Here is a 26,418-nt window from a genome sequence, read left to right as displayed (position 1 = left end):
GTTACATCCCCGAGCGATGTGGTCCTCTTTGGCAGGTAGGTCAGAGATGGATTGCATGCCTTGATTGGAATGCTTTGGGCCCTAAATTGTGTTAATCGAAGAAAGGAATTGTTCCCTGAACAGGTGGTTAGCATGTTCTCACTCCAGGAACTACATGTAAATCTCAGGTAGGGCTTGTCTTCAGTTGCATCATCTGTCTCTGTGTCCATTGAATCCAAGGGACATGGTGCGCAAATCGGCAGGGAATGATGCTCAGTGGACCAAACCAAAACAAGGGGTCAGAGACCAATCAATTTTCCACAGGAGGGAAATTGGTAATTTACCTAGACGATATTCTTATCTATTCTTCCACCTTGTCTGAACACGTTCAACACGTCTTCTTTGTTACAACGCCTAAGAGATAATCATCTATTTGTGAAAGCTGAGAAATATGTTGTTCATGCCACAGAGGTGGAGTTTCTATGCTTTGACCTCACTGATCAGGGTATCCTAATGAGTTCGGCGAAGGTAAAGGCTGTCATGGAATGGCCTATCCCAAAAAATGTCATGGCATTACAGTCCTTTTTGGGATTTGCTCATTTCTATCGGCAAGTCATTCATTCTTTTTCGGCAGTAGCAGCCCCACTCACAGCTCCGACCAGCTCTAAATCTACCTTCATGTGGAATTCTGAGGCCGAGCTCACGTTCGATCAATTGAAGGCAGCATTTACTTCGGCTCTTGTTTTGCAGCATCCCAATCCTGCCCAAACTTTCTTTGTGGAGGCCGGCGTCTCCGGTTTTGCAGTGGGAGCCGTTCTTTCTCAGTCATGTCCACAAACTGGGGAGATACATCCAGTCGCTTATTACTCCCAGAAACTCTCCATTTATGAGAGGAAATACACCATTATTGTATACCATCCTATAGTATATATTGTATCATGTAACCACTTACTTTACCTAAGCACCCAGATACCCCTAGGTCAGGGGCGCTATATAAATAAAACAAACAAACAAACAAACAAACATTGTAGCCAAAATAAAATGTTTGTCCCAATCAATGCCTATCTGTATTTTTCTAAAACCTGCATAGTATTCATAAAGTATGAATCTAATTTCAATACTTTCGACCCCAACGTGATTTCTATACATTTAGACATAGGCCTCATTACGACTTTGGAGGCAGCCATGCCCTTAATAAGTTCATGGCTGCCTCCAAACTCAGGTCCGGGTCCCGCCAAAGGGGACTTACTGGGCCATTGCGACCTTGGCAGGCCCGGTAAATCCCTTTCGCAGGACCCGGACCCGGTACATCCCCATTCCCATTTGAGCCCCCATAGGGCTTAATTTTTTTTAAATGATCATTTATTTGGTTTTGGCACAATGCACCTTTACAAATATTTAATACAGTATATCAAAAATATCATTTACAATTCATAAAAACTAAAATAAAATATAAAATATAAAATACGCAAACATCATATTTCTTCAAATCTAGATTGACATAATAATACCTTCAACTTAAAATCATCTCGAAATCAACTATAACAACTTTACATCTCTCTTGAGTTCATTAGGCACTTAGATTTCAAGACCAATGAGTTTTTTCTCAATGACTGTAATAAAATGTGTTAATGCAAGTATCAACATCTGCAATTTACTCCACATACATTGCGACCACAACAACTCTCTCGAGAATTCCAAATCACCATTGTAGAATTTGCCCATATGCAAAGTCAGTGTATTTTCAAAATGTCTGCAATATATCACCAGATGTTTAAGAGACTCGGTAGTATCATTACTGCAGCAAAATCTACAACCCCAACCTTCTTTCCCCTTATGATCTTTACTCCAGTGCTTAGTTCTTTCTGCAGTGTGGATTAGGTTTAATTTAAATCTCAAATACAGTTTCTTGCTTTTGGACACAGAAATATTATCAAATATTGCAATCGTGGAAGTTGTTTATGGAAAAAATGATATTGGTCTTTGTATGATTTATATTAAGCGTTCAGCTCAATCATATTTGACCAGTCCATCTGAAAGAATTTCCTTTTTACCACACTTGATTGGTCATGTAGTTCCTTATGATCCATAGCTATCAGTTGTAATAGTGATTCCATCTTCTTGACATATCGTTTAAGTGATAGCGGGTGTTGCTTCATCACCAAGCAACAGAAGTCTTGATACAGAGAATTAGGCGGTGGGGATATCATTTTGCCATAGTTCGTCACCTTACACCACCAGAATTTAGAAGCCAACGAATTCAGCTCAAGTTTGTGTATTATTATCGAATTTGGAAGCGATTTGGGTAAACCCAAAACAGCTTTCCATATTTTTCCTTGCAGCCTGTTGAGTATCATTGTTAAATCCATTATACATAAATCTGGACCATGCAACAAAACAGCTTCCACCTTTAGCGTGCAGAACTCAAACATAGGTTTAAAGGAGAATTTCGCATACTTGTGATAAATGATTTTCATTTGCGATATGAGAGGAGTTGCTTTCTGATTCAATGTACTGCTCCACATTATCAATGAATTCGAATCGCATAAGTTATAACCCAAATACCTAGTTGTTAACACCAGCTGAATGACCACATCATTCATCTTCCATGTGAATCTGCATACCTTTTTCCTATTTGCAAATACCATTATATTTGATTTATTTGCATTAATGGCCAGATTGTTACTTTTTGCATAATCGTAGAATGCATTCAATTTGGTCTGCAGCCCACACGGAGTCCGATCACACAGAATGATATTGTCAGCAAATGCCAACCATTTAATTCGGGTATCACCCAATTTCACTGGACAAATCACCAAGTGTTGCCATATCTTATCAATATCACATATATAAAGGTTAAACAAGATAGCTGCCAGTTGGCATCCCTGCTCAACCCCTATCTCTGTATCAATTGCCTCTGTTGTCGACCCATCTTGTTTTTTTCGCACCATATATGACGTATTGGAGTGTAATAGTGCTATAAGCCCCACAATGTGACCTGGAACACCATAACTAAGTAGCTTGTTCCACAACCTCTCCCTTATGACGCTGTCAAAAGCAGCTGAAAGATCCAATGATGCCATGTAAATAGCACCTGAGGCAGAGGTATGTGAAATTTCCAGCAAATGGGCAAGGATCGTGGCATTAAGTGTGGTTCCCATTGTCTTACAAAATCCAACCCGGTATTTAGATAGCAGCTGCTTATTGGCAACACACATCTCTAATTCCCTTAATAGAAGAGTAGCAAAAACCTTAGCAGATACACCAATCAAGGGTATTGTGCGGAAATGTATCGGGTCATCAATGGGCCCTTTTTTGTGAATAGGCACAACTATAGCTGTAAGCAATGATTGAAGAATAATCTTGGTTTCAAAAATCGACTCAAATGTAATCTTTATATATGGCTTGTCCTCCTTAAATATACAATACCCCAGTAATGAGAAATAAATTAAAAGTATGGGCTCATTGTTGTACTAGGTGAAATATAGCTTACTTTTAGAACTATATTTACAACCCCGAATTCCACGCCACTAAGTGGGGTAAGGATTTTTAGGTTTGGAAGAAGCAGGCTCCGAAACCCTACGTCAGCCAGTAACCTCATCTAAATCTAAATCACTTCTGTAGTGTACGATGGGCTGTGGACTCCCCTAATACTGCCATCTGCACCACCATGGACTCCATCCATCCAATAAGATCAATGTCCTCCCTTGAGAAGCTAATGGTCTGGTCAGTAGGATCAAGAGATCTCAATTTCAGTCTGCATGAAATGATAGTCCCCGCTTCTCCCAGCCTAAATGCAGCCTGCCATACATCTTGGCAAATAGAGTTGAACACAAAGCTTGTTGTTGGATCTTGGGGCCATTTGGCCCAGGGAGGCTTTGTCCTTCATGGACACTCAACATGAAGAAAGTGCCGTAGCATTTGTGTCTCGTGGCAGACAGAAGAATAACACCTAGGGTATAACTTGCTGACCTCTCTGTCTATACTGCATTCCTGCCATTAAAATGCAAACTGGTTGTTAGATATAACAGTATCTGGAGTCAATTAAAAGTAAAGTAGAGTATAGGTATGACCAACTTGTTACTTGTCCTGTCAAAGATGGCCACAGCTATCAAGGTCAATGAAACCGGTCGGCCACATTGGGCATGAGTTGGACTCATGCTACCGACGACCTGTCAACTGAAGAAATTGTTACAGACGTCAGCAATTGTGTTAGGCTAGATAATAGTACTAGGTCTAGCCCTTGGTTTTAAGGCTCCTGGATGTAGGAGCTGATATGTTTTTAGGACCAGAACAAGTCAGATGAGCTAACAGGAAGCTTATACCTTACTACTGATTAAAGTAGTAAGAAATTCCAGTCAGCATTAAGCTCCATGAAACTCAAGATTTAGACATTATCTAATGTAGAATGTCTCAAAATTTGGTATTTTTTACTTGAGTCTGTGTTTCCTAATTAAATTGGATAAGGACAGTCTCTTTTTTCTATCCTTTTAGATAGGCGGTGCATCACCCGACCCCTAGGCGGAGTTTCTTTGGGATAGGGACAGGGTGTTCTTCTTGCAGGGACAGTCTGTTTTTGTGTGTGTGTATAAAACAAGTAAGAAGTTGGTCATACCTATACTCTACTTTACTTTTAATCGGCTCCAGATACCGTTATACAGTGTTACCGGCAGAGAGAACAAACCTGTTTAACTGTGGTGTGTCGATAGGCGTACATGGTATTTACGCATCAGATGGGGCTGGCCAAAGCTTCATCGACAATTAGAGCAGCTATTCGAGGAGGCAGATGTAACTTTAGCGCTCGATGGAAAAGGTGCACCAGCAAATCTGGATGCCAGGAGCGGGGGCTAAATTCGGCAGTGAACGTCCCCATACCATGCCAGACCTGAGCCTTCGTGTAGGACCTCACTGCACTTTGACCTACATACTTGGGTTGGGGGATGCTTCCGGCTGTGTCTTGACAGGCAAAGAACGATGGTCTGGGGGGTTGCCCAGAGCAATGCCAGAGGTTAGGATTAATTCTAAACCTTCCAGCTATCACCTCTTTTGTTTTGCTGTAGTCACCCCGAGTGGGATGGGTATGCCCAGACGTGGGTCCCGTGCCTGCTGGGCCTAGAGACCCAAGCTACTCCTCACTGATGGTGCCCAAAGAGGCCAAAACATGTCTAGGGATCAGAGGCGTTGCTAGGGGGGCTGAGGGGGCTATAGCCCCAGGTTTTTTGGTTGTAGCTCCGCATAGAAGCTCAGGGATTACAACCAAAAGGCTATAACTAGTCCCAAATTCCGCCAGTCCCGATATTAGCTTAGCCCCTGATATTTTCCAGACCTAGCAACAACCTTCTTGGGATGCTTGTGGCCTTGTGCAGAAGGGATGTGACTAAGCAGATCGGCTGAACTGCCCCTTCTGGGGTGGGATCAAAACTGCTTTACATATGGTCTTTCTCCTTTTGTAATGGTTTGGCAGGCGAAGAACGATGGTCTGGAGGGTTGCCCAGAGCAATGCCAGAGGTTAAGATTAATTCTAAACCTTCCAGCCATCACCTCTTTGTTTTGCTGCACCCACAAACACTGCCATCCATTTTATGACTGAAGTATTTTGGCAGACAGTGCCTGTAGTGGCTTTGCTAATGCTGCCAGTTAATGTGGGTTATCTGTCTGTTGTACTCCGCGTAAGGCCATCTGATCCCTCAAAATAGAACAGATAGCATAGATGAAATAAGCAAGCAATGACTGGTGCTCAGTGGCTGGGGATGGCAAACATCTAGCCTAGTCGTTGAAGTACACTTGGGTTCAAATATTCAGACAATTGAGAAGACCTTCCTTGCAAACATGTCCTGATGTAGGAGGGAGCTGGCTTATCAATTAAGGCTGAGGATTGGCCGCTCTTGCCTAACCATAAGCGCTACGCTAAATACTGGGTTTGGGGTATAGGGAATGCGGAAAACTGCGAATAGGGCTGAACACTACAATCCATGGTGGTGTATAGCCTTTGGTTAATGTGGTTCTTACCGCTGTTGTCCCCTAATGAAAAACAATGCACTATGGGGTTGAAAATGACACATTTGTGGGTCTCCATGCTAAGATGCTCACATTCTCAGCTCTTTGGTGTGCCCGCTGCCCCGCTTTTGTGCCACAAGTGCAGTGGACACAGAGGACGAATTTTTTTTTTCAACACCACCTTTTGAGTAGAGGTAACATTATGAGGTGTTTAAAGGCACCATGACCTCGACCATGTGAAATGTACTGCATGCAGTATTTCTTCAAAATAACGCATGCAACAAACATCTTATGAGGCGTATGGTGAACACAGAACATATTTTAAATATCGCCTGCAAACGTATTTTAAATGCCACCTGCTGCTACCTTTTTCAGGACCTTACTACTGGTAATGTGCACAGATTATGCTTCGGAACACATACTTCATTGAGAACCCTTTCACTTCAATTACACTTTCATGACATTTCAGGACCAGGCAGGACCCATGCCGGGTGTTCAGGATACCCCTCATTAATATTCATGAGATGCATTTGCATACAATGATTCTAAATGTATGCACATCTTTCCTCATGAATATTAATGACGGACATCCTGAAAACCTGTCAGGATTCCAGCCCGCAAGGCCCAGACATGGACAATCCTGCCTTATATAGTCTTGACAATGAACAGAAAAAAAATAGGCCAAACAGTATCTGTTATTGAAACTTTAATGATGTGCGTGGTGTGCGGTGGTTACACTGCGGCTTGCTGTATAGAATTTTAAAAAGTTGTGAAATGTGTAGTCACTGCAAAATGAAACAAAGTTTAACAAACAACAAAATATTTTGAGTATCTAAGGCGTTTTCTGCCCCATTTCTACATCGTTTTGTAAAGGTCTGTAAATCTTCTGTGATGTTCCACTGGGGACCACGATCGATCATTCCGTGGTTTCTGTCTGGGTCCGGCTGCGTTTACGCCTTTCCGTACTGGACAGCGGTAAAGATCTGCCTCAACAAGACCCCACTCAGCCCCTCTTCTAAGTGAATGAAACAATTCAGAGGAAGGGGCTTCGGCACCAGATTCCGGTAGACTTGTTGGAACCCTAAAAAAGGAAGGAACATTGACATCAAATCATTGTGGCTCTTTAGCGTTAAGTCTTTCATTAGTGAGATCAAGGCCCATAGGAGCCTAAGATGACCTTATACGCTTTCCAAAAGGACCAAAAAGCCATTTCATTTCAAGAGTCAAAGACATTTCATTCATTAGAGGTTATGGCATGGGTGCATGTAGGAGGATCTGCACGCATGCGGCATTATGCATTGTTGGATAATGGTGTCTTCCAATTTAAATAGTGGCCTTATAAAAAACTACTTCTAGATTTGAATATTCTTAACTATTCTGGCTCCTCCTATGATATTTATTTTTATTTCCATCAATGCCCCCCGATGTGGTTTAGTCTGTCTGGTTTGCAGGCGCGGAATACCTCAATGCAAATCGAAATAATAGATTGTTAAGGATGATTGCGTAGTTCTATTTGTAGGAGGTTCGGGATGTGGGACGTTGCCAGAGTCTTGACTTTGTGGAATGTGGAGGGCTCTGGGCAATGTATTGGCTTATTTCTGGTGGGTGGTGTTTGGTGAATTCCTCCGTGCATTTGGAAGGCTTCCCCACTGCTCGGACCTCAAGTTCCAAACACCTTGGCTTTCATGTTGACTCTTATCTCACTTTAGAGAAACACAATACGAAGAAGAGCCCTGGTAGCCTGGATCCAACTTCACAATTCAAAATATAACCTTGGAAACCAGAGGCATCCTCCCAAAACACATTCCAAGGTTTTGAGGCGTTAAGACACACCCTGGCAGCATCTCCCTACTCAGAGGGCCAGCCAATTGCACCCTGACCCCAAACCTCTCATTGGACCGCCTCTGTCGAGGCCAGCTCAAGAAACGGTCAAAACATGGTAGGCATTGGTTCATGTCTTCATGACTTCTTATGGCAGGATGCAGAGCATTTTATCCTGTTGGAATGCATGCAAAGAGGTCCACATTGTCCCTAATGAATCTAAGGTAAAATGAATACAAATATGGTTGATCATATATAATGGCTAACAAATGGCAGAGCCATCGAACACGCAACATTTTACAAATGTACAATGACCTTTAAAGACAGATGAGGAGGTGAGGCCAGAACAAGGCCACTCACTTGATTGTGGGGTGAGCAGTGGGTGCACCATGCATCGCAAGAAGGGGGAGGAGCCAGGGCGGGGTAGATCCCATGGGAACATTGGGATCAGACCTCCTCCAACCGGGTGAACGTTTAGACATGTGCCATCGTGGGGCAAGGAGACCTGATCAAACACTATGGCAGGGTGGAATTGGAGAGAGGCCATGGGAGGAGAGGTAGAGAATAGAAAAGCATGCCATCAATGCTGTGGTGGATGTGGCTATTGGGCAGGGTGGGTTAGAGGAGCATCATTGATGGACCGCACCTGTAAAGCGTTGCTTGTCTAAGGCATTTTACACTATGACACTGTCCTGAAGATGCAGGCGTGGAGCAAGGGTTAGAATGAAGAAATCTGTAGGATTTGTCACCGAGAAGGAAGAATTTGTGTGTTACTGTCATGGATTTCGATCCTTTTGCAAATATTGTAAAATGCGCAGCATTGTGTGCACACCTTGAAACTGAAGGCAACTTCTAGACCAGGCTGACATCATGACATAATCTCTACATGTCCATCATTACAAAAAAACAAAGTTGGATGTTTTTAGTAGTCCTATTACGTGCATACCTATCCCTGCCCTACACATACTCCCATCAGGTTACTGGTACTCCCATCATGTAGCGAGCTACTGGCATCAGTGCCAGGTAGTGAAGCTGCCAGCTCTCACCGTGAGACGACAGCAGCTCCCAGAAGCAGCTTTCCATGCCAGTAAGTGCCGCCATTTGCCAGATGTTGCCATTATATCCCCCAGGTACTCATTCCATCAGACAGCTATTGCCACCACATGCCCAGGCACTCATGCCATTTTCCAGATATAGGCATAATTGCTAAGGTACTCTCACTTTATGCCAATCTTTGACCTTAACGGTCCATGTACTGGCAGCATTGCACATCTGCCTAAATACTCCCATTATACGAAAAGTTGACTACATCACCTCATAGCCCAGCTACTCCGCTCTCCAGTAGTGCTTTAAAGTAGCTTCAAGGTGCCCTTAGGTGCCGGCCATGAAGCCTGACTTTACAGTTTGGGAATGCCCTAATTTCCTCACCTCTAACCCCAACCCCTTCCCTTTCTCCGACTCCCACTCCCGCTCTCCTGCGGGAGCATGTGGAGCAGCTTCTGGGCAGCATGTTAGGCATACATAGGGTTTCCTCAGTCTCAGTACCTTCCCACTTGATCTTTCCAATGATTGGATGAAAAGATCACACTGGAAAAGAGAGATGCCCCTGTGGCAGCAAAACTTGCACACGCGCCCTTCATGCAGACGGTAGCATAAGAATGAGATTAGGAAAAGGAATTACCGGTTCTAATCTTGTGGCCCATGTTGTTGTGTGCTTACGATTTTTAAGCACAAATCAATAAAACGTCATTTAAATCACAAGACTTAAAAGAGGTTTAGGGGGTAATGCAGTGCAAGGTTTATACCCACACCCAGGTCCAGTTAGGAGATGGTAGTCCTTCGCTGGTATTTACTTTGCATTTTCAGACCTGTACGCTGAGAATTCCCCTTTCAGAATGCAGGACTACAAGTCCTAGAATAAAAAATTAAAAAATGTATCTGCCCTGAGTTTGACTCTTTACTTATGGTACACTCACCTCTCAATGTTGCACCATTAATCTTCTTCCTCTTCCTCGTTCTTCTGCTCCCCAGCTTTTGGTGTTTCCGCCGTGGCTGGTGGCTTGCGGCCACAGTCTATCTGCTCCCCGCTCTCTTCGGAGGTGCCTTCCACGATGTGCTTGAAGGCCAGCTCGTCGCTCTCGTTCAGCTCCAGGCAGTGGCAAGAAGACTGGCTCACAGCAAAGGAGTCCCCCCATTGGCTGCGGCACAGGTCAGTTCCATTTCCGTACATCTAGTGAGAGGAGCAGAGGACAGTACATGAGTTATGGATTCCACCCAAGCAAGGTCTTGTGTATCACGCACCAGGATCTCAGAAGGGGAAGTCCGCTTTCCTCTTCCACACATGACAGCCCTCCATGTTGAATGACCTCTCTGTCCCTCCCAATCTTCTCTTTGCTTGCTCCCAGTCTCGCTTTTAAACTTTATCTCGGTCTGTATGGCTTATCTTTGTACTCTCACTCTTTATTCCTCCCATTAGCGTGCACTCTCTTTCTCCCCCCGAACCGCCATCTGTCACTTTCCTCTTTCTGAATCCCTCCCTTCTGGGTAGACTCTCTCTCTCTCTATGTGTGTCTGTCTCTCTCTCTCACACACACACACTCCCGCTCCCTCTTGGAATGCCTCTCCTTTGCTCTCTCACTCTCTGTCTGTCTCTCAATCGGGATGCCTCCCCTTGGTGCTATCACTCTCTGTCTCTCTACCTCAGAATGCCTCCCCTTAGCGCTCTCTGTCTCTGACTCTCTTTTGACCCCCCTCTCTCTCTTTTTCTTTCTCTGTATGCCTCCCGTTGGTGATATCTCTCTCTTCCTCGCACTATTGAACCTCATTACGAGTGGGGTGATCCAGAAAGAAGGGTTCTGGTAAGCTTACCGGCACCCTTGTTTCCGGGCTGCCACACTACAAGTCTGTTTGTAGGCCTGACCCTGCCAGGAGCAACAGCCCCTGCAGGCAGTGTTGGCATGGAAGCACCAGCACTGTTAGCAATGGTACCGGTGCTTCCAAGTCCCCATTGCCGGGGACCAAAACCGACACCTGACTTCCTGCGCCCCGGGACTTGTAATGTCCTGGTGGCACCGGGACGTCAGGTGACGGATTCAGTGTTTAGGGGTTGAGGACAACCCGCCTGTGGCCGGCATGTTACCTCCAACCTCGTAATGAGGCTTGCCGCATTGGTGCTCTCTCTCTGTGTATATCTCTCCTTCTCTCTGTAGGCTTCCCCTTTGTGATCTCTCTCTCCCAATCTCATTCTCTGTATGCCTCACCCCTTGGTACTCTGTCTCCCCCTCTCTCTCTATGGCTCACCTTGGTGCTCGCTCGCGCTGTGCCTCTCTGTCTCTCTCTGTATGCCTCCCTTGGTGATCTCTCTCACTCCTTCTGTATGCCTCCACTTTGGTCTCCCTATCAATTCAATAATGCTTTATTGGCATGACTCATAGAGCTCCAAGCATTGCCTTGCCACAGTTTGCAGATGAACTCTGATTCTATGCAATTCATTATGCGCGGGATCTGGAGTTTCTGATAGCGGCCTAGTTCCCTGGGCATTCCTCTCCTTTTTCTACTTTCTTTGTTACTCCCACTGAGCTCTAGTTTCTTGGCTATCTTGGATATGTGTGCCAATGTTGGCTCCTTATGTCTCACTCAAACTTTAATCCATAGCTGTCGCCTTCTCCTATTTACTGTTGGTCAATTTCTCGTAAATCCAAAGATAACTTCAAATAACTCCACCCCAACTCCCTCCATGTAATTTACACCTGCAGCCAAAGCCCCCCCCCCCCTCTGAACCCGCTCACGGTGTCAGACTTCTCTGTCTCAGATGATTCACAGTGGCGCTGTTACTCTTCCTGGCCACAACCTACAGATATTTTGCAATGTTTATTGAGCAGATTTTCAAGGCATGACATAAGCAATGATATCAAAAAGTATTGGTTATCTTTTAATCTTCCCTAATAAATGGCTCTCCAAATAGCACTTTTACCCCTCAGATATAGCCCGATGCGTGATATGATTTCCTGACGTCCTAAAACGCTTCCGCTGGATTTACCAACTGCGGCACGTGGCCGCGTTCAGGATTAACCATCCCATGGAACGGTGGAGATTGTTTTGGGTTCTACTGCACCAAGAAAAACATCCATCCGAGTTTAACAAATACAGTTGCCAAAGTGTTGCTTTTCTGTCTGAAGATCCAACTGCCTGAAGAGGTCCACCATCCCAAGACCATTGCATGGCTTTCTGGTGAGGCCATATCCTTATGGAGGAGGCCTCCAAGCGCTGTGACAAGGACCCCTACCTGGCTGTATGGGATGCATTCATTCTTGCACTGGTTCCCATTCTCGTCGATGGTCCAGTCGGTCAGCCAGTTTTGGACGCAAGTGAGGTCATCTTTGCATGCGTCAAACCTGTTTCAAAAAGAGAAGATGCATTACTAGTAGCAGCGTCCTCCAGGATACAGAATACGTCATTCTGGACGCAGCGCCATGCATTGCCTGTCTAGGAGAAGCATTGTGGTGGTGGTGATGGGGGAGTACATGACACAGCACCATTCATTACCTGTCTTGGGGAAGCATCGTGGTGGTGGTGATGGGGGAGTACAGGACGCAGCACCATGAATTGCCTGTCTTGGAGAAGCATTGTTGTGGTGGTGACAGGGGAGTACATGACGCAGCACCATACATTTCCTGTCTTGGAGAAGCGTGGTGGTGGTGGTGGCGTGGGAGTACATGATGCAGCACCATGCATTGCCTGTCTTGGAGAAGCGTGGTGGTGGTGGCGTGGGAGTACATGATGCAGCACCATGCATTGCCTGTCTTGGAGAAGCGTGGTGGTGGTGGAGTACATGACACAGCACCATGCATTGCCTGTCTTGGGGAAGCATTGTGGTGGTGGTGGTGATGGGGGAGTATATGATGCAGAACCATGCACTGCCTGTCTTGGGGAAGTGCCATGGTGGTGGTGACGCAGAGTACCTTCTTATGTGGTTACTTAAAAATGAATAGTGTGAGACTGTCCTACAGGAGTTAGGAAGTGGAAATATGTTGGGATCTAGTTGCTATGAATGACATCAATAGGACTTTTCTAAACCACCATCGCCACCACCAGCCCTGCGGAAAGCGGAAGAGGGACTTCCCTATCAGCCCACAACATAAAAAATCGAGCCTCCTCATTCCAGAACTATGGCTTTAGCAACCTGTCCCTCATCTGTGCCTCTTAGATGCCAGCTGGCCTGATCTCTGATGGAGATGCCATGGGCAGTGCACATGTGCTACTGGGGCCCTATGCAGTGTCTCTATACTTCTTCCCTGATTTCTTCTCCTTCCACATTCCCTCTTTGATCAATTTTTGTGCCAACTAAACTAGTGCTCTTTGGTCCCCCTCCAATCATCTGTTGTGCCTCAGTTCTTTTCTCGTGAAACAGAAATATTTATTTCCTAAACCCGGATGTGCCCACTTTGAGGACACAAGAAGATTGCTTCACGTTGCCAGCTTAATTCATGTCTTCTCTCATAGAAGGTGTCATCATGTATCCCAATGTGTAATCTTGTTGACCTGAAATATACATATACCTGTCTGTTTATCCACCCCTCATTCCTTCCATCCATCTATCTACCTAGTTGTACATCCATCCACCTATCCATCTACCTACCTACCCATCTATCTACCTACCATCTATATAACTATCCATCCATCATAGTACCTTGCCATTTATCCTCCTGTCTGTACATTCACCCCTCTATTTATTCATCTATGTATTCCTCCATCCTTCCATTGCTCTATCTATTCCCCTGTCTATCCCTCTAACCATATATCACTCTATTCAACTATCTACATGGATATAGATTCAGCAATGAATAGGACTGCCTCAATGTATACGATATGTCAATATTATACAGTGTACTCTGCTATGACACCACTAGTTATAATGGCCCTAGTTATTTATGTATTCATACATTTTGTAAGTACCCACATATATCACCATACGCCACATCACAACACTAGGCTTGCCCATAGGCAAGATACACTAAATAACTTGTATTGCTTAGGATAGAGCTGGTGTAGTGGATATTAGATGAATGACCTTCTCTGTGTGCTGAGTTGGGGCAACCTTGAGGGTCTATGAACCTTGACAGCAGGGGCAGGTCCTCTTGTAATGGGGGAGTGTGGTCTTGGTGGGAGATGAATTGGCAGCATCAGTGTCTTCAATGATTCTTAACAATCTGAAGGTTGAGTAGATCCTTATGTTCCATAGTTTTGGCCCGATGTCCTTTACAGTTCTCTGCTCAGAGATTGTGTCCTGTGTATAGTTAAGGCCCTCATCGAACTGCACTAGCTCTGGCTGCAAGACTATATCATCTTCAAATCCTGCTGTATCGTCTACAAGGCTGTCATCCTGAAGTCCCTAAGCGACCTCACTGAGAAACTCAGCATCTCCGGAGGCCTGCGATCCACCAGAAGTAAGGGCATGTGCAGACTTGAACTCCATTGGTGCAGGACCAGAAGACACCTCATCCAGTCAACATCAGGTCTGCCCCTTCGCATAGGCTGAAACCTTAGCCAAGTACCAGTTCCTTAGCACCCCTATCGGGTCTGAAACCACCAAGGGCCTTGATCCCCCGTCGGATTCCGCATATCCCACTCTAATCAATCTGAAATGATTAACCCCACCTCGAACAAACCGAGGATAATACCAGACCACAATAGCCTTAAAACAAAATGTACACTCACTCTGTAGCATTATCAAACCGAGGAGTTCTTACTTACTCCTGAAACATCCACCGACAGGGAACTATCTTGACACACCTTAACGACGACCTTTGATGCTGAAACATAATTTCCATACTTACCAGACATCGACAAAGAGCCTACAACTGGCTTACACAGTAATACTCCCGAATCAGATAGTAAGAACCCAACGACTATACAGAAGCCCACTAAGACCTCACGGTATCAAGCCCCAAAACCCGCTGAGGGATCAGGTCCTAAATTCAACACTAACACTACCTCTTCCAAACAGCAACTGAGCTATTCTTTACTTAACACACGCTCATTGGTACAGCATGGGATAGAGGTTGCTGGTCACTTCGCCCTTCATGACATTGATATGATAGCAGTCAGTGAAACTTAGCTCAATGACACAACTCAGATATCAGCCTTCCTTTCACTACCCTCAGGATATAAAATACTAAGAACTGGCCACATAAGGCAACAAGGAGGTGGCGTGCCCTCATCTTCAAGGAATATCTTGACTGTCATCCAGTAAACACTCCTATTATTGAGGGATGTGAGAGGCTGACAGTAAAGACGAGGATAAACTCCAACTTCTCATTAACAATTCTAATTCTTTATAAACCTCCACAAAATGTACCATCTTTTGAATAACAACTATTTGCAATAGTGAACAATTTCACTAAACCCAAATCCCATGTCTTCATTGCCGGTGATTTTAACTTCTGGGCTGAAGACCCAGCCGACAGACACACAGCATCGCTTCTGGCAGGTTTTGAGGCTACGGGTTTTACCCAACAGGTTAAGCACCAAACCCATAGAGGAGGACACACCACGGGTTGGATACTGTGAGAATTCTGAGGGTATTCTCCCATTTAAACCCCTTAGAACTCCTCCCAGGTAATCGAGGGAGGGTCATGCCCCGTTATTCTCCTCAGAGTTCACAAAATACTTAGAAAAGGAAGAGACCACTAGGAGCTATGAAGATTACCTCTCTTTACTATTCAAGTACTGACATGAAGAATAGTCCTGAGGGTCAGGCATGTGCCATGAACTCACTTAATTGGGGTCAGGCAAGGCAAACCCTTAGCTTACACCTGCAACCTTTTAATCACACACAGGTGTATAAAAGCTGGGGATGCAGGAGGAGAAGAGAGTTCGAGGGGGAGTTTGAGAGAGAGCAAGTTGGAAGGAGAACAGAACGACGTGAGTTGCCCAGGACCAGCTGGAGGATGACGGCATGCCGAGATGCTGACGGTCTGCAAGCTGACGCAGCCAGTGGAAGCGTGGAGAGGGAGCCATGCCGCCAAGCAGCCAGAGGAGTGCGTAAAAGGGGTCGGGAGGCGTGTCATTCCCTTTTGCAGTGGTGTTCAGAAAATGCTGGTTTCCCTGGGCTAAAAAAGGAGCCCGGCAGTGTTTGAGGGGCAGGTGGTGAGACCCTGATCTCAGAAGAAGCAGACGATAGTTGGGGAAGTCAAGAAAACAAAACACTGGTGAGTGAAATGCAAAAAGCAGCCTGGGATGTGTCTTACGCAAATGAATACAAACTAACTGAGCAAGGAAGAAAGACGCATTTTTTGGAACTCTTGAATATCATCAGCATGAGTTTATGACTGATTGTGTGCATGAAACCCATCAGTGAAAGCTTCTGTGTAGAACTGTAAGCCTCATCAGAAGAGGAGGAGTTGTGTGCGGAAACGAAGTGTGAGCAAAATAAGAAATCCAAAAAATCCCTAAGAAAAGATTCTTAACAGTGAAATCAAATGAGAAAAATAAAAGAAAATTAAATGGAACTTGTTGTTCCCTTAACCTGAATTAAACAAACTACCTTATTCATGTATTGAATACCGAATTAAGGAAGAAGTTTGCTTTGATGCAAACAGAACAGATGACTCTTAATGATCACTGCAATTGATGAAACAAGTGAAAAGAACTTATTCTGAATACCATATTGAATGTATATTGTAAAAACCATCCTTATTCAACACTGTTTTGACAGACCACAAGATAGGTGTGAATTAAGAACTATGTGTTACACTTCAGGCTTCCCCGCGAACCTCCTTGCCGAATACGAATTCTTTACAAGCTCCTCTATGGACCAGATACAGGCTACCATGGCGTCTGTACAAACTTCGACGGACTCCGGGTCACCTGTCACGTCTTGTACGTGGAAGACGTACGGCAAGCCACGCCCCTCTTACGACTATAAAACCACCGTCTTCCAAGGGGCTCGTTGCTGCTAATTAGCGTTACAAGCTACACGTGGTTTCGTCCGTTTCCTCTTCGTGTCTTCCTACACGATTCCTCATCTGAACTCCTGGTTTTGACCTTTGCCTGACTTCTGGATTGCCCCATCTCCTCCTTTATTCCTGTCGTGCTCGTCTGGTTGTTTGACTTGGAACGTTACTGGATTCGGCTCCCTTCTGTCTCTTGCGGTACTTCATTCCTGGTTGCCGCTCTGCACTCAGAACCAAATTGCTGTCTACTATTCCGGACCATTTCTACAGCTACTCGGTATACTTGTGTGTCCAGGTACATACTTAATTGGCTATCCCCATCTCTGCTATTGTTTACATCCACGACTTTTTTTGGATATTTGTCTTCTGTTGGATTCTTGGACATTGAGTGACTCTCCTGTGAGATTGCCCTGAAGTGCAGATAAACGCTTTCCTGAAACTGCACCAACCCGGCACTAGTGCAACCCTCGTGCCGTCCGGGGCTACTTCCCTATACTAACATCCCTGTTTGTTATTTTCTCCTGTCGTCGTCTTCTGTTTCCTGGATTCATTTCCTCAATATATCCTTATGCAGGTCAGTTGTTATCAATTCTATATCTATAGTTGGGACCGATATTGAATTAGACCATTTCCACTCATTTTGTGTTATTCCTTGTAGATCATCCCGGGGAAGCTCCACTCCAATATCTATCTAGGTAGTTGCCCATTTAATTCAACTGTTCTAATCACTTGCATTAACCTCAACACTGTCTAATATCTTTGTATTCCTTTGCAGCATTGGTATTGGCGGTGTGTGTTCTCCCCGCTCTTTTATTCAATTGACACCTCTGTCTGTCCCACCTGAAACAGCAGAGAGGTACATTGTGGAAAAGAGCCCTCTTTGAGGAAGCCTGAGTCTTGTACTCAGGGGAGCTGGGATGGAAGGCTGAATATCGATTCTTGTACCACCATCATCTCCAAGGTCACTTCTCTGCATCTTCGGCCTATTTCGGAGTGGTGAGTAACACTATGTCTATAGCAACGTACCGAATTAAATGAAGGAAATCAATGCAATAAAAGGGTGAAGATGCATTCTACAAACTGTTTACTATATGTCGGAAACCTGAGAGCTCCTAGTTTGCATGACCTGTAATGGGTTGACCTATGGTCTAAAACTGCGCCTTGACTAGAGAGCTGCTACTTGTGTAGCAAAGGAGAAATGAATATTAACTTCCTGGTTTCGTGACCTGTAATGTGTGGACCTGTGGTCTAACACAGCACCTAGACCCGAGAGCTTCTTGATATTAACAAGGACGTTTTCTTGTTGTGTGACAACAGAAGACCAAATGCCATCAGACATGGGGAAGGGAGTCCCAAGTTGTGAAAGACCAGTTAAAAGAGTAAAGCTGCAAAATTGTTCTGTTTGAATTTAACATTAAGCTTGGGAAGGGACCCCTAAGCCTTGGCATTTTGAAATTGTATTTTCCTGGAGTTGTACTTGATTTATATAGTGGCACTGAACTTGCGGACGGGAACCCTACGTTTTGGTACCTTGGTTCTGTGTTGCCCTGGAACTGTCTTGAACTTGGGGCAGGGCAGGGGAACGGTATTTCTTTTGATGCTTGAAGAAAGACTAATTTAACTTTGTACTGAACTTATGAATGAACACTTGCGAAAGGAGGCTGAAGAAATGAGCCAGAGCTGGAAGCGGCTCAGACCTTTATGTTAGAACCACTATTTAGGTTATGGTTGATTTCCTTACACATTGTTTGTATAGTAGTTGTGAGGGCAAGTATAGGATTTTGACACAGACAGACTTTTAAGTTCAACATACTGATGCAGACTTTTCCTGTTTCTTTAGGTAGGGAAATCTCTCCATAGTATAGGGCAAGTTATGCCTTAATCCATCCTGACCTTCTCTTTAATCAAATATTGTTCAACTTTGAATCTGTTGCCTGTATCTCCTTCCATGTTGCCAACCTCACAATACTGACAAACAAACTCAGCGGTGTATACACTTCTACTCAGCCCTGTACCTGGTCAGACCATTTAATGGTTAATATGTCCATGCTATTTCCCACTGCACCTACTAGAATGGACATCAATCCTAGAACAGTAATGAAATGGAGGAACCTTAAAAACACAACGCCTTCCAACTTCTCCACACTATCACGAGCCAATTTACAACCAATAGAATCATTTACCAAAGCCACTGACCTAGTAGAACATCTCTCCCACACCATTATCTCTACCACTGATGCACTGGCACCAGAGAAAATTCAGAAAACTAAAAGGTATGACTACTAAAAACTCATGGTATAATGAAAGCGTCATTCGGGCCAGGAAAGTGAAGAGAGGCCTGGCACCGGAATGTCGTAAGAACCAATGTCCCATCAATTTGAATGAATATAAAGAAGCAGTGCAAATATTTAAAAGAACTATTGTAGAAACCAAGACTGAAAGTTACAACCTGAGAATTATGAATGCCAGCTCCAGCACAAGTGAGCTTTTTAAAATTCTAAGACAATTAGAAACAAAAACATCACCTTTTCCCACCACCACCAGAGACCCATGTAAAATGAATTTGTGAATAACACCACTGGGCACCAACGGGTAATATTCAATCGCCAAGCATCCTTAATCAAGGCTCAAGAAGAGGTTCAATTCCGGCACTCATTGATAACAACTAATTGTGACACTCTACCTCCCAAATTCGAGTTTAACACATGTACCAAAGCTGAAATCGGCGCCATAGTTCGAAAACTTAAACCCACCTCATGTTTGATGGATACATGCCCTGCGAACATACAAAAGAACTCCATGGAGGTACTCCTTCCATGGATCAACAAAATGATTAACTTGACCTTCTTAGATGGCACGGTTCCGCAATCTTTGAAGGAGGCATGGATCACTCCATTGCTTAAGAAAAGTACAGACCAAGATATCGGACAGAGTGGCCTATTTGCAGTTGCAAAAATTCATAGAGGTCGAAAGAATCCTGGGATACCACGAATCAGGATTCAGAACCCAACATGGTACGGAGACTGCTCCACTGAACCTTAAATCTAACATCATTGAGATGGTGGAAAAAGGCCATCCAGCTCTCTTGATGTTGGTGGATCTATCTGCAGCCTGTTATCTTATAGATCATGGGCTGCTACAAAAGAGGGTAGAAGAAATTGGCAACTTCTCTGAGAAAACCCCTCAATCGATTATGTCATTCTTAAGCCCAAGACCATTGAGACTAGCTGTAGAGGATGCCCAGTCACCATCTATTACCACCACATGTGGCGTACCACATGGTTCATGCCTGTTCCCTGACTTCTTCAACAGCTATATCAGGCCTTTCCTCGACCTTTTTGATAGCCTGGGCGTCCGATATGCGAACTACGCTGATGACACTCAGGTACTCCTTGAATATTCAGGAAACAATGCAGAAGACACCAAGGTCCTGAACATGGTATACACGGCAATACAACTATGGTTGGCATTGAAATCGCAGGCCATCAACTTCGAGAAAACAGAACTCCTCATTGTTGCCACAGGACCACTATTAAAAAACTAGACCCCCTTTTCGCCATCTTTACGTTCTTGGGAAATCAGATACCGGTATCCAAATGTGTCAAAACATTTGGAGTGTACCTTGATTGTAAACTCTCAATGAAACAACAAGTATCCAATATACATTAGGCCTTTGGATACATGAATAAACTCCTTCACCAAATCAGTCTTTTTTTATTGCTCAAGAATAGAGCCGTTCTGGCTACTGCCACGGTTAACTCCCTATTAGATTACTGCAATAGTCTGTTGATTGGCACTTCTCAATACAAATTGCATTGTTTTTAGACAATGCAGATAGCACAGTTAGAGCGATTCATGGACTCTCTAAACGTGAGCATGTAACTCCATACAGAAAATCTTTACACTGGCTACTCATTAAACAGAGGATCATTCATAAGACACTGACACTTACCTACAAATGCTGGAATACAGTGGCTACTCTGTATCTAATAAACCGTCTGAAGTTTTAACAACCCACACAAATACTACAGACTGGAGCCAATCACACACACAATCCGCCAAATTTGGCGATACAAGCTTTGAAATTCATGCAGGCCGAGAATGGAATAACCTTCCCTATGCATACGAACAACTCCACTCTGGGTGACTTTAAGAAGGTTACATAAACATTACTCTTTAACTCAGCAGATTAAGCATCTCGCATTATCTGTTCTCCCATTTCTCCCTACCCTGACCCACTCTAGCTCACCTTTTGTTTGTTAGTTTTGTCTTGTTTTTCTGTGCGCTCTGAGGCCTATGGGCTAGCAGCGCTCCATAAAATTTAAAGAAATAAATAAATGCAGTTCAGGAAGGAGTCGACCTCCTCAAACACCTAGGTCGATACACCATCCACTCCCACCCCTACCTGAGACTGGGTGATCTGATCCACACTGTTTCCTCCCCTGATTGCTTGTAGATCTTTTGCTGACAAATTGCCCTCCCTTCCCTGTTGTTAGCTGCCTCCTCCCTTGTTACTCTGCTTTCCTCACCATGTTCTTCCCCCTATGATTGTACAGCGCTCTGTTGCTTCCTGAAGCTAGGTCCGTGCTCACTAATTACCCAAATAATAATAATAATAATTATAATAATAATAATGACTTTAGTTTGAACCCTAGGCTTTTGCTGACGAAAGAGTTTTGTTTTGAAAAGGACTGGTCAGCATTGAATCATACTGTACGTGTTTGTGCACTCTCAGCAAGGATAGTGGAATATCCAGTTCCTGAGAAGACCACAGTGGGCATGAGATCAGTTCTGAATCTGTTGCGGCAGCTTTGGTTTCATCCAATAATGGCGGTGCCTTAGTTGCTTTGAAATGCAAATTCAGTTTTTTGGCGTATGTTTGAGGGGGATCTGGACCTGCATGTCACCTGCATATAAGGTGGTCTGAAAGGATGACCTCGGCCAAGGGGTGTAAGCATTCGTTAAATAGCAGTAATGACAAATAGGATTACTAGGGGCAATGCATGCAATGAGTTTGGATGATTATGATGACATCCTGATTATGATTTGTAAGCTACACTCTGTTAGAAAAGACAAATCCACCTTAACGCCACACCGGGTATCCCAGCCCTCCATGCAGGAAGGAGTGTTGCATGGTTTACAATGTCACAGGATGCGGCTAGATCAAGAAGGATCAAGACTGCTGGATCACCTGCATCCAATGATGAGAGAGGGTCTTCCCTGACCCTGGCAATAGTGGACGTCATCTCCATAAGGACTCTAAAGCCAGTCTGCCAGAGTCATGAAGGATGTTGTTTGCTTTGACAAACTGGTGGATAACTGGTGGGATACTGGGAAACTGCCCCTAGCATCTCTATCGCCTGATATCCCGGTATTACTGGAATGTTACGGGCGACGGGGACGCCGGTAAATTCCCATTCCATGGAGTCTCATTGGAATCCATGGGATGTACCAGTGCCGGTGATTCTGGCATTTATTTGCCAATAGGGGTCAGATTTACCTGCAGGTCAGGCCTACCTGTAGATCTGTGCCGCCGCTCGAAAACTTTCCCCGGTCCGGAAAAAATGCCGGTTCGAGAATTACCAGCATTTTTACCAGCATTTCTTCCGAACCAGGGAACTCATAATGAGCCCTAAAGTGTCTGACAACTTGTTAGAGGACAACAGTGGTCTCAGGTGTACAGACCGGCAACAGCAGTAGCTCAAGGAAATACATTATTTGTCTTGCATTAGCGGGAGGAAAAATTATTCACTATTTGATGAAGATTGAGGGGAAGAATATTCTACAATGGGCTCTTGTGTTCTGGATCCTCTCCCTTTTTCTCGCCGCTGGCCCCGTCCTACATTTCATTCCTACTATCCATCCATCGCCTGCTCTACTCTATGCATTGAACATTGCATACTGTAAGGGTTCCCAATTCAAGGATTAGCTTGATCACGTGTACATGCTTTCTAGGAAAGATATGTCTCAAATGGCATCCCTGTTGCTGAATACGCGAAAGAATTACAAATTTGCCATACACCAATTTTTTGACTGCAGGGATGGTAAGGCGTTTTGCGAGGGCTTTATGCAAGGCACGCCCTGATTTTGTGTTAGCCGCTAGACTGCATGTCATACAAAACAGCCAACATGGTGGTGTCATGCACATTTGTGTTCTACTCTGGCCCATGGTGCAATATAATACCCTGACATCATCATGGACTGTGGGCCATATAGTTATTGGTCGAGTTGATGATATGTCTGATGTGACCAGCTAGCCACGCGTGACATGGACAAAGAAAGCGAGGCGGACCTAATGGACATCAACCACTTACACCTCATTCACGGCCTTCAAGAAACAGTTAAAAACATGGTTATTCAACCAATATTAGCACCTAAAAATAGGACCCCGTCCATCGTATACGGTTGTGAATATTTAGTCCATTGTATATTGCTGTGAATACTCTGTAATTTATTTCATGTAATGTAATGTTTTGAATTTTACTAATTTCTAAGCTGTCTTATAACCACGCCGTGACACCCGAGGGTCTGGGCGTGTAACAAATACATAAAATAAATAAATAAAATAAATGCTCCAAATTACATTGAACTCATAAAAAAGCAGGACTTACCACCCATCGCAGAAGCTCTGGCACAGGGGCACCTGGACCAGGGCGGCCGAGAAGTTGCTGTGCATCCAGTGGGAGGCGTGCGGCGAGCACTGGTAGAAACAGAGAACCTTCTTCATGTAACTCTCACACCTGCAGCATGGAAGGGCATGGGTTGTAGGTTATTTTGTGTTCGTCCCGCTGCGCCTCGCTGTGCCCCGATGAGGAGAGACCTCATTAATAGCAGGATATCTCCACTAGCATTGCATATCAGAGCATGACGCGCATGCACCATGGAATTCCGCAGGCCATTTTCGCACCTTGAAACACTTGTGTATAGGCATGTTATGAATGCCATATCATATCATATCAATGTGAATCTACTTTCGGAAGCCAGGCTCCACCTTCATTTACATATTTGGTTGGGTCGCATTAAGTTTGTAGATATCAGGTGTAAGGCCTACACACACCTTTGTTGATGTATACAATTACAAAACTGCAAGCATTGTCTTTCTAATGTGCTGGATATTCAATGGGCGCTCCTTCCTATGGACACATTTAAGCTTTATGAGCCTGATCCAAGGGCCATACTGGACATTATGGGCCCTGAAGGCTGAGTTACAGGTCAGAGTGCAGCAAGGGATTTTTACCAGGTTTACACACCCAAAATGACTGGTGGGGACCAAGAGTTGGGTCTATAAAACCATTATAACCTCTATCGCTCTTGATAGTGTATATAATACATACGTATGTAGATGTTTTTTCAATCCCTGGTGGTGACAGGGATTTGGCTGCGGTTAAGCTCTGCACTGCCGTTAGCCTCGGCATGTAGTGGTCTGAACAATTTGCTGGCTCTGAGAACCAATCTGCAAGCGATACTTAAGCAAGGATAACCCGTTTCAAGGTCGTCAACGGTTTATAGTGATAATTTCGAATTACATTATGTGGAATGTCATAATGTTTTTTTTTCGAATGTCTATTTTTGTTTGGTTTTTGTTCGAAATGGGGGGTTCTCCCCAACCCCCCTTTTTTGTAATTTTTTTTTGTTTTACCCCTTTTGTGTATTTGCGGAACCCAAAAAAAAAGTAAATAAAAAAAATAAAACATTCTAAAAAATTTTTTTAGACATTTTTATTTTCGACAGTATGACTCTCAACATAATGTTTTCGACTTTTTAACTGCACACCGTCTTTCAATGGCTGGTAATTGGCTGAGGTACAAGTTATAGTCTAGACTGAAGCCATGCCATTACCGTCAGGACCCAGAGCGGTTAGCGGCCGGTGAAGCCCGCAGAACGGTGTATTACTGCTATTAGCACCCTGAGGTAAACCCTTGCGGTGCTAAGAGCCATTAAAAAAAGAAAATCCACAGGCCTTGGTGAGCATGCGGGCCATGTATTGAAAGGATAGGGTGGCCATGGAGGCCGAAGAGGGGCTTAGAGCGGAGTAACTCTGCCATTGCTATTATGGATATGGGAGGCAGCGAGCTCTGAGGTCAGCCACAATGTGAGGAGGGCAGTGATGGAGAGAACACACTCTCCAATAGGAAAGGCCGAAGTAAGGGTGGTGTGAGTAGAGGGGGGGTTGAGGGAGTTCAGAGAATTGGTGAGGCTGGGCGGTGGGAGAGGATGGCAGCAGGGTGGGTGCATGCAGCTCACAACCAATCAAAACCCATGCTTTGATTGTGAGATTGTGCCCAGGAGCAACCTGTTAGGAACAACCTGATTGGCGGACATGTCCGCCACGGGTGCTTAGTGGTGGTGAAGCCCAAAGATTGTCCATTGAGGGTATCATACTGCCACTGCGCTACGCTCCCGACCTCTAGAGTTCTGTGTATGCAATTGTGATCAAGATGTCCCACTAATGAAAATTCTGGAAATGCTACGAAAATATGACATTTGACTAACCTGTGGAAGCACCAGACTAGGCAACATGTAAAGCTTTCTCACCCGGGACTGCACATCGAGCAAGTTATTTTGGAAGAACTCAGAAGCAACTTACAATGCTGGCAGACAGACATCCATTTTGTGACTGAGCAGCCATTTTGTGACATTCCTTCCGCAGAGCCGAACAAGCAAACTGTTTCAGCATTAGATCAGTACTTTTCTTATCTGAGAAGAATACATGCAACATGACTACAATATTGTAATTCGATGCCTATCAAATATTATAATAAAGGAAATGATACCCAAAGTACACATTTTACAATATCAGGTTTATGCATATTGTAATTGGTTACTTATAACGCGCCTAACGTCGAGAGGTTTCTAAGCACGGACCCGGGGATCGAACCTGTGTTACCACACGTCGTCTTGCTTCTTTCCAAGGAGAGCGTGTTGCCCGTAAACTATCCTCCTCGCCCATAGCAGGTCATGATGGATTGATTTCTCCTGCTTCTAAGAGCTATAACAATTGTTGCTGTAGTCACTCAATTGAATGGTACTCAATGTACCCACTTCAAAAGGATGAACAGTTGAGTTGTCCATGCTGCCACATGTGAAGTGCAGGCTTGCCCCATTTCGTAGGCGAGGACTTAACCTGTGAATAATACGCCCTGCACTTTCTGTGTGTGGTGAATATTTTGGGACTCAATTGTGATAGGCAGATTAAAGTTCACATCCATCTGCTTTCCGTTAATCCATATGCTATAAACTGGCTTCAATAGAATCGTCGTTTCTAACGCCCGTCTATGAAACCAGCATTTTACACACCACCAGCCTGAATGCCATTCTTGTAATCTCTCACCAAGCGAGACGTGGAGCCCCGCTTTCCCCAATCCCTGTACCTCTGTTGTATTGATATGATATAAGTCATTTATAACGTGCCTGTACACAAGTGTTTCTAGGCGCGACAAGACAAGGGCGGGAGGACAAGACAAACGATCTTACTAGGCCTTGTGTCATTCAGATCGTGCAAGCGCGAGAACGAGAAGTGCAGGAGGAAAGGGAGGGGAGAAGTGAAAGAGAGAGGGGAGGGGAAAACAAGGCTGCAATGCTCTGAGTAAGTGCAGCTGGGGCAGCGCGGCTGTGGGTAGTGCAAGGAGAACAAGGGACTGTAGGGTTACAGTTACAGCCCCTAAGT

General features: G+C 44.5%; 1 protein-coding gene across 1 annotated transcript in view; it reads right to left on the bottom strand.

Annotated features, from left to right (window-relative positions):
- Positions 1 to 6,669: 6,669 nt before the first annotated feature.
- The window catches only part of LOC138522452 (riboflavin-binding protein-like), a 64,702-nt gene continuing 44,953 nt past the window's right edge, over positions 6,670 to 26,418 (bottom strand). The window contains exons 4-7 of the mRNA XM_069635396.1: positions 23,363 to 23,491; positions 12,083 to 12,191; positions 9,774 to 10,027; positions 6,670 to 7,057 (exon numbers count right to left, since the gene is read on the bottom strand). Of these exons, the coding sequence (XP_069491497.1) occupies positions 9,791 to 10,027; positions 12,083 to 12,191; positions 23,363 to 23,491 (475 nt within the window). The 3' untranslated portion in view covers positions 6,670 to 7,057; positions 9,774 to 9,790. The remainder of the gene's footprint in view (positions 7,058 to 9,773; positions 10,028 to 12,082; positions 12,192 to 23,362; positions 23,492 to 26,418) is intronic.

The sequence above is a fragment of the Ambystoma mexicanum genome, chromosome 1q (assembly GCF_040938575.1).
Source record: "Ambystoma mexicanum isolate Mex_15411 chromosome 1q, UKY_AmexF1_1, whole genome shotgun sequence".
Lineage (NCBI taxonomy): Eukaryota > Metazoa > Chordata > Amphibia > Caudata > Ambystomatidae > Ambystoma > Ambystoma mexicanum.
Note: the sequence above shows the minus strand (reverse complement) of the source record. Positions and strands in the feature narration are given on the sequence as shown.